We start from the raw sequence: 8,867 nt of genomic DNA, 5'->3' as shown, positions 1-8,867 counted from the left end.
AGCCCTGGCTAGCAGCCTTCACCAGGGGAGAACCGGTTTCAGGCCCCAAACCCGTCCAGACCGACCAGAACTGGTCCCAGTAGTTAGTTAGCACAAACCGGATTATCTCCAAAACATAAACGGCTGGTTGTCAGATCTTTATTCACAGCTCAGAAGTCAAGTCAACGTTCAGGATTCACGCGACAACAGCTAGCCGTCGGCTACAACCAGCTGTCAATCAAAACGGCTACGTTAATCACACAAGTATTTGTTGCTTCACATCGATTCAGGCAAACGTTTTGTTAGGTTCCTAAATCATCATACATAAATTAATAACTTAGGAAAGACACAGAGACTGTGGAATGATTTTCAAGGCGCCTCTGCAGAAGCTTTGGGGAGAAGTCTGAGGAGCTTCAGGGCAACACGGCCCTCCTCTTAGAACTCGTCAGGCCTTCTCTCAAATTCTCGCTGCAGCTTGGCGCTTTTATTCAGCAAGGGTGACAGGAACATGACCATATTTGGTAAACAACGAACAATTAGAAGAATCAGATGGAGAACACAGACATTGTATCAGATGATGGTTGAAAAGTCACACCTATGACTTTTCAGTTAATAAGCAACTTATTTGTGATATGAACAGATTGTCCAACTTACAATGGGATAGTTGTTGGACAGCCCAAACTCAGGAAGGGCTGCCCTGTCATCTGTTAACATGTGATAACCAGCAGTCAGCTTAAAGTCTTTAAGAAACACGAAGGGTCAATAAATGAGCCCCTTCTGGACAAACGAGAACTCTGTGAGGTTTTGCACAGATGTGTCTAAAGACACTGGTCAACTGTTAACAGAGCAGACATCCCCCCTAAATACCCTCAGGGAGTGGCCTGTCCTGTGACTTCTGTTAACAGTGATAAGGATGTGAAAAACCTAGCAGTCAGCTTAATAAGCTGACCTTTAATAGGCCTAAATTCTGATTCTGGTAGTTTCACAATGACAAACTTGTTCAAATCTTTGATTAATCTGACAGTTTCCACGTAGCCGGGTATTTACAAAAACAGAAAAATGTAGGTAGCTTTTTTTGGTAGGGTAGCAAAAATCGACAGATAGACGCTATTGCTTTCTGCGGCGGTAGCTTTTTTTTCAGCAGAACTCGACAGAACAGCGGCTCGGTCTGCGCTTTGCGCCCAGAGCGACCGTTTCGCCACCGAGTTTGGTGGCGCGCAAGACAGCACCTGCCGTGGTGTTTGCGCCGCGCCTGCCTGCGCCCCAATGGAATTGTTTGTTTTGTTTTTTCAGATCCAGGGCTTTTGGAAAAACATTTGGGGCTTGAGCCCAAGTAGCCACCCCCTAGATCTGGCTACTGGCAGTCCCGGTGCGGCTACTGGCAGTCCCGGTGCGGCTACTGGCAGTCCCGGCCCGGCTACTGGCAGTCCCGGTGCGGCTACTGGCAGTCCCGGTGTGGCTACTGGCAGTCCCGGTGTGGCCACTGGCAGTCCCGGTGTGGCTACTGGCAGTCCCGGCCCGGCTACTGGCAGTCCCGGTGCGGCTACTGGCAGTCCCGGGCCGGCTACTGGCAGTCCCGGGCCGGCTACTGGCAGTCCCGGGCCGGCTGCTCCACCCAGGGCCAGAGCTCCATGAGCTCCTGCGGCGAGCAGCCGTGCACCAACACGAGGCTCCGGTAGACGCAGGGGTTTCCCCGCAGCGCCGCGTCCAGGCCGAAGGTCCGGAAGCCGTCGCCGCGCTGCGGCGCCACGCCCAGCTTCTGCAGGCACATGCCCGTGTACACGTCGTCGATGGGGTAGAGCGCCACGCGCCGCGACGCCGCCAGCAGCCGCAGCGCTAGCTCCCCCGACAGCAGGTAGCCGCCGCCGCCGGCGTACGGCGGGTACGAGCCCTCGAACACGCTCTCCGGGACGAAGTACTTGAGCTGGGGGTCGCGGTGCGGCGCCGCGGCGCTGATCACGTCGCCCAGGAACAGGTCCTGGGTCTGGACCTGCAGGAAAGGAATCATTTTATAAAACACGGACTATATTTCCTTCCTTCCTTCCTTCCTTCCTTCCTTCCTTCCTTCCTTCCTTCCTTCCTTCCTTCCTTCCTTCCTTCCTTCCTTCCTTCCTTCCTTCCTTCCTTCCTTCCTTCCTTCCTTGCTTCTTTCCTTCCTTCCTTCCTTCCTTCCTTCCTTCCTTCCTTCCTTCCTTCCTTCCTTCCTTCCTTCCTTCCTTCCTTCCTTCCTTCCTTCCTTCCTTCCTTCCTTTCTTCCTTCCTTCCTTCCTTCCTTCCTTCCTTCCTTCCTTCCCTCCTTTCTTCTTCCCTTCCTCTTTTCTCCCTCCCTTTCTTTCTTTCTTTCTTTCTTTCTTCCTTCCTTTCCTCCTTCCTTCCTTCCTTCCTTCCTTCCTTCCTTCCTTCCTTCCTTCCTTCCTTCCTTCGATTATTCATTCCTTCCTTTCCTCCTTCCTTCCTTCCTTCCTTCCTTCCTTCCTTCCTTCCTTCCTTCCTTCCTTCCTTCCTTCCTTCCTTCCTTTCCTCCTTCCTTCCTTCCTTCCTTCCCTCCTTTCTTCTTCCCTTCCTCTTTTCTCCCTCCCTTTCTTTCTTTCTTTCTTTCTTTCTTTCTTTCTTTCTTTCTTTCTTTCTTTCTTTCTTTCTTTCTTTCTTTCTTTCTACAAGCTTAAGATTTTTTTTTTAAATCTTTTCTTTTCAATTTTTTTTTTAAATTGCATTTCAGAAAATCACAATATTCAAATTTTCTGAGACAGTCCTGTATATAGTTTTGTATCAAACTAATGTTCTGTATCTTTCCATTATATTGGATTGGATTTATACATCGTTTTAAGGTTGTGTTTATAATAAATTGTTAGTTGTTTTATTTTATGAATGAATGAATTAAATGACTAGCTAAACCTGGTCCAGTTCCCCCAGCAGCTGCAGGAATAAAATAAATAAGTAAGTGAACCTGGTCCAGGCCTGCCAGCAGGTGCAGGAATAAAATAAATAAGTAAGTGAACCTGGTCCAGGCCGGCCAGCAGCTGCAGGAATAAAATAAATAAGTAAGTGAACCTGGTCCAGTTCCCCCAGTAGCTGCAGGACGCGCGGCGTGTTGACGAACACGTCGTCGTCGCCCTTGAGGACGTAGCGTGCGCGGCGGCAGCGCCGGCCGAACCACTGCAGGAACAGCACGTCCTTCAGCGTGAGGTTGAAGAAGGAGTCCCTGTAGTCCCACTGCAGCAGGTCGCCGTGCAGCCGCGCCTCCTCTCCCAGCATGCCCTGCAGGGCCGGGTGGTGGTCGGCCGGCGACGCGTCGCCCAGCAGGAACAGCGTCACCACGGAGCGGCCGCCGACCACGCCGGCGCGGCCCCACGTCTCCCGGATCGCCTGGCGGGAGGGAAGGACTAAAACATTTATCATTTAACATTTATTAACATTTATTTATCTGGCATTTATCCCCATAACGATAAAAATGATGATAAAAGAAATACCAATTCAACTCCACCTTTGTAAGTATAAATATATCACCACATTCAGTCTTTGGAGCCAAATCACTGCTGTAAAAGATACTAAATACTAAACTACACCAAAAGCAAGGAAGGAAGGAAGGAAGGAAGGAAGGAAGGAAGGAAGGAAGGAAGGAAGGAAGGAAGGAAGGAAGGAAGGAAGGAAGGAAGGAAGGAAGGAAGGAAGGAAGGAAGGAAGGAAGGAAGGAAGGAAAGAGGAAGGGAAGAAGGAAGAAGGGAGAAAACCACCGTACGTTGTGCGTGGATTTAACACAGAACCATAAATCAGTTTTACACAAAAACGTCTTCAACGGGAATTTATCGTTTTTACCGTGAGCTACAAATTCTTACCGTGGGGAATTTTTTAAATCGTGAACGGTAAAGTATCGCCCATTCCTACCTGGCGGCGGGCGAAGTGCGGCACCAGCGACTTGACGGCTAGCAGCAGGAACGGCGCGCCGTTACCGCCGCCGTTACCGCCACCACAGCCGCGCGGCGGCGATATCCGCAGGCGGGACGAGCGGCAGCGCATGTGCAGCAGGAAGTCCTGGAAGCGGCGCGGCAGCGTGTTGTAGTCGGACACCTGCCATTACAACTGTTAGCAAGTCTGATTATTACTCGCCTACAAACCCACTGTTTATTCACCTCAAATCCTTAAAATTAATTGATATAGTTGAATTAAACACTGCACTCCTAATGTATAAGACACAAGCGTCTCCTTCCATCCTGTACCAGAGTCTGTTCCAGGATAGAGAGACTGCCATAACAGAACCTAAACTAGGATAAATACTAAAGAAAGATTCATATAATACCGTGATTCCCAACCCCCGGTCCCCGGACCGGTACCGGTCCGTAGAGCCGTTACTACCGGGCCGTGGAATGGCTTGTGTTCCGATCATAATTAGGGCTGCAACGACGTTGTCGACAAAAAGCGATAATCAAAATGGTCGGCAATTGTCACCAGACGGTTTTTTCCCAATGGAGTGAGGCATCTCACTTCACTTCACCTCATACAATCTCTGCCCAGAGCCGCGTGTCAGCGCAGCTTTTTTTTTTTTTTTTTTCTTTTTTGCGTCTCCCCGCACCAGACGACTGCGCTCACTGATCAATACTGCAGATGCTGATCAATGATGAGCAGGGGTCCGTTTCACAAAGCAGGTTTAGTGAAAACTCTGAGTCTGTTAACCCTGAAATGAGGGAAACTGAGTTTTCCGTTTCACAAAGGGAGGTAACTCAAACCAGAGAAAGAGAGGTAACTCTAGCCTGTTTCACAAAGAGAGGTAACTTAAGCTCTCGGTCAGTTACTGCAGTAACAGACTCTCTGAACCTAACCTGGACCAGGTTTATATCAATGAACCTCGAGTTTCTCTGCGTCTCCGCCTCTTTCAGAGCCGTACGCACATTTGATTTCCTCATTCATTCAGTCAGCAGGCGAGTTTTGGCGAAGTTCTGCCGTCTGTCATTAAAAACAGAGTCAGTATTTTAGAAGTCCATTGTCACGAACATGGCATGTCCTTTTGATGAAGTCCCAATTGATGAAGGTGCAGAATTAATGCGCAGAGAATTAAATATTCGTCGGGATATGGTTATCAGACCACGTAATACATGTACATTACAGTACATAGTCTCATTACAGGCAAAGCAATATGTGTTAATCCTTTATTTGTTATAATTTTGATGATTGAATTGTTTAATGATTTCATAATATATTCAAATTTTTTGAGATTTTTTATTTGGGGTTTCATAAACTGTGAGCCATAATCACCAAAATTATAACAAAGGCTTGAAATATCTCACTTTGCATGTAGTGGGAAATAATATTTGTTTCACCTTAAGTTGAATTTACTACGAATGAAGTTTTGCAATATATTCAAATTTTCCGACCTCCACCTGTATATTATTACATGAATAAATAAGAGCATAATACAGGGGTCTCCAACTCCGGTCCTGGAAAGACCTATCCAGCATGTTTTAGGTGTCTCCCTGCATGAATGACAGCAGCAAAGTTGAATAAAATATCTATTTTTCATTGAAGTACCCATCTTTCTCGTGTTTATTATCATTTGCCACATAAGCAACCTCATACTAAATTTAAGAAAACAATTTTTGCATTTTTTTGTCATATAATTTCATCCAAAACTTGTCGAAATGTGTTTCTTTGAGTGGCAGCCCTGTCATGGCTTGGCGGACAATAAGTTCTGGTACCTGACCGGACTGAACAGCGCCATGCACAGGTGCTGTATGCAGGTTAGGTTCAGTCTGCTGCAGAGATGAGCGGACCTCAGCAAACCTCCATGAGCCGTTTCTTTACTAGTTGTTCGAGTAAAAGAAATAGTGATGAACAAGTGGAAAATCCTACCAAAAAGAAAAGCAAAAGCTTTAATCGCAAGTACGACATTATGTATATAAAATACGGATTTGTTGCAACGGGCGATTTGGAGGCGCCAAACACACTTTGTATTTTATGTGGAGAAACGCTCGCCAACGAAGCAAAAGAAGCCATCCAAGCTTCAAAGACACTTAAATACAAAACATCCTTCTCTCAAAGACAAACCAGTGGAAGGAAAAAACGTGACTTAGATTTGCAGAAGCAAGTTTTAAAGGCCACAACATCAGCTAACGTCGCTGATGATAGCCTGCATTTTAAAATGCATTGTTTTTTTCTAAAATGTTTATTAAAATTGACATAAATTGTCAACCGGTCCCTGAGCTTTTTGTTTATACTTCTGCTGGTCCTTGGCACAAAAAAGGTTGGGAACCCCTGATATAATAGATCCAAAACTAGGATAAATACTAAAGAGAGATGCATAATAGAACTAAAACTAGGATAAATACTAAAGAAAGATGTATATAATATAACCTAAACTAGGATAAATACTAAAGAAAGATGTATATAATAGAACCAAAACTAGGATAAATACTAAAGAAAGATGTATATAATAGAACTAAAACTAGGATAAATACTAAAGAAAGATGTATATTGGTTACAGGAGTTAAAATATGGAACAGTTAAATAATTAATTAAAAAACTGTAGTTCAATAAATAAATTTAAAAAGATGTATATATACATATATATGTGTATATATATATATATATATATATATATATATATATATATATATATATACATATATATATATATATATATATATATATATATATATATAATGCTTCATAATATATGAAACGATTACAATAATAAGAATAATTGTTGTTGTAATAATAATATTTATATACCAAAAAATGTAATGATTGGTCTTTGGTTTCCTTTTGTTTTCACTCTTCTAGAGATTGTTTCTGATTATTTACTTTCTCAGTTAGTTGTTTTTCTGAGATCCGTCTTCTGTTTGTTTTTTACTTGATTTTTCTGTCATATTTTATTCCTTACTTCTTTTTTTATTATTGTTATTTCTTTCCTAAAAAAGGAAATAAATTAAATGTATTTATCAATGGAAACTGATCGACCAAATAAACTAAACTACTACCTGCGTGGGGACCCGCGGGTCGGCGGTGCACGGGTCCTGCGGCGTCAGGGAACGGTTGCCTAGGGAACCGTTGGGGTGGAAGATGGGGCTGTACAGCAGGTCCAGGCGCTGCTGCTCCCGGTTCCAGAAGGCCCGGCTGTCGGGCCAGGGCCGCCAGAACCGGCCCGACGGGACCAGGACCCGGTCCCGGCTGCTGCTGCTCCACAGTTTCCATAGCAACCCCAACAGAGCGGCCAGGACCAGCATCAGCACCACGACGGCCGTCCGGGCTCGGCCGCGCGCCGCCGCCATGTCGGCCGCTCGCCCCATCTGGAACCAGGAGACATTCACGGGTCAGGACGTCTCAGCGCCGTCTCAGCGCCGTCTCAGCGCCGTCTCCACGGCGACCCGTCAGGAGGAACTGGGAGCTCTGGTCTCTCTGGTTTCTCAGCGCAGCGGCGAACAAGCCCCTACTTTCCTCCCTAATCCTGCAGGAATGATGCAGGACATTCCTGCCCCCCCCCTCTCCTCAGGAATCACACGTTTCTAATTCCGTGGTCACATGACTCCAGCATGACGACCTCTGACCTCTACAGGAACGCAGTCGGAACAACTCTGCTCTTATTCTCTAACAACTCTGCTCTTATTCTCTAGTAGCAACGATGCACTTCATAGTTGGACCAAAATACAGAAACACAGTGCATAGAAACCAAATACTACTACTAATGCTATTGCTAGGGAATCTGCCGAGTGAACCTGCTCGGACACGGGGGCGGAGCCAGGTGTGTGGGGGCGTGTCCTCGTGCCACTCACCTATGACTTGTGTGATTCTGCTGAGGTCGTGATTGACGGCTGCTCGTCCTCCAGGTTCCTGAGGTCCAGTCTTTGAAGAAACAGACTAAAGTACTAAACAGCCATAAGGAGAGTACCGCGGTCCAGAGTCCATCTGCTCAGCAGAGACTCCTCCCTCCGTTACCTGCTGTAGACCGGATCACCGGTTCACCGGTCCCTCCTGATCCCCCGGGTCTCCTGGGACGACTCCTCCCTCCGTTACCTGCCTAGGGAACCGTAGAACCGTCCCCGGGTCTCCTGAGACGGGGTCCAGGTCTGTCCGGCGGTCCAGGTCTGTCCGGCGGTCCAGAGTCCGTCTGCTCGGCAGAGACTCCTCCCTCCCTGTTTCCTGCCCTGGACCGGTTCACCAGTTCACTGGTCCCTCCTGATCCCCCGGGTTGTAAACACTGATAACGGTCCAAAGGTTCTTCAGCAGGTCCTTAGAAACCAGGGGCCTCATTTATCAACCGTGTGTAGAAAAGGTTCTAAATCCTGTCGTAGGAATGAAACTCAGAATGTGTGTGTAGCAGGGCGAGTGCTACGGGGGCCCGACCGACAGGATAGAGAGGACACGGAGTTTAGTGCAGAACCCTTTATTTCACTCGAACCTCACCCAGCAGCTTCAGCTTCAGTCTGACCAGCTTCTCAGCAGTAGCTCCTCCCTTATAAGGCTGGCAGGGTGGAGAGGCTCACGGGCCATACCTGTGTCCCATCAGCCTGAGTGGCTGCAGCTCCTCCACCCTGTCACAGTGTGTAAGTACAAAAAAATCCGTAATTATCCAACGTGCGGACACCGGTCGTACCACACTAGTAAGTAGTCAGTGATGATGATAAATCACACCTGTTCTTAACTGCCGTGCCTGCAGACCACCAGACCTGGATCCAGACCTGAAGTCCAGACAAGAATATTTGTCTAGTTAGTGCCACGGCTGCGCCACGAGGCACTCCTCCTCCATAGCTCTGCAATGGAGGAGGAGTGCCTTGTGCGCAGCACGAGGCACTCTTAATATTGCTCAGGCTTATTATTTATTTATTCCATATTCTTCTGTAAAAACTTTGGCACGTAACTAGTCCCACAGCTTTGAAAAAACGCGAAAAGTAAAAACG

At 46.9% G+C, this 8,867-nt stretch overlaps 1 protein-coding gene across 3 annotated transcripts; it reads right to left on the bottom strand.

Annotated features, from left to right (window-relative positions):
* Window positions 1–258: 258 nt before the first annotated feature.
* LOC133446760 (N-acetyllactosaminide beta-1,3-N-acetylglucosaminyltransferase 2-like) lies at window positions 259–8,007 on the bottom strand. 3 transcript variants are annotated; one of them, XM_061724957.1, is made up of 6 exons: window positions 7,743–8,007; window positions 6,951–7,259; window positions 3,865–4,047; window positions 3,060–3,345; window positions 2,979–3,007; window positions 1,443–1,969 (listed from the first exon to the last, which is right to left on the bottom strand). In XM_061724957.1, exons 2-6 carry the CDS (start codon window positions 7,257–7,259, stop codon window positions 1,565–1,567), a joined length of 1,212 nt encoding a protein of 403 aa, XP_061580941.1. In that variant the 5' UTR covers window positions 7,743–8,007; the 3' UTR covers window positions 1,443–1,564. The 3 variants fall into 3 exon arrangements, with proteins under 3 accessions (XP_061580853.1, XP_061580941.1, XP_061581033.1); XM_061724869.1 differs by having other exon boundaries at window positions 259–1,969; window positions 2,979–3,345; XM_061725049.1 differs by lacking the exon at window positions 2,979–3,007 and having other exon boundaries at window positions 3,031–3,345.
* Between the last annotated feature and the right edge of the window lie 860 nt (window positions 8,008–8,867).

This window comes from Cololabis saira, chromosome 1 (assembly GCF_033807715.1).
Source record: "Cololabis saira isolate AMF1-May2022 chromosome 1, fColSai1.1, whole genome shotgun sequence".
Taxonomy (NCBI): Eukaryota; Metazoa; Chordata; class Actinopteri; order Beloniformes; family Belonidae; genus Cololabis; species Cololabis saira.
The sequence above is the reverse complement of the archived record's forward strand: the minus strand, read 5'-3'. Positions and strand labels throughout refer to the sequence as shown.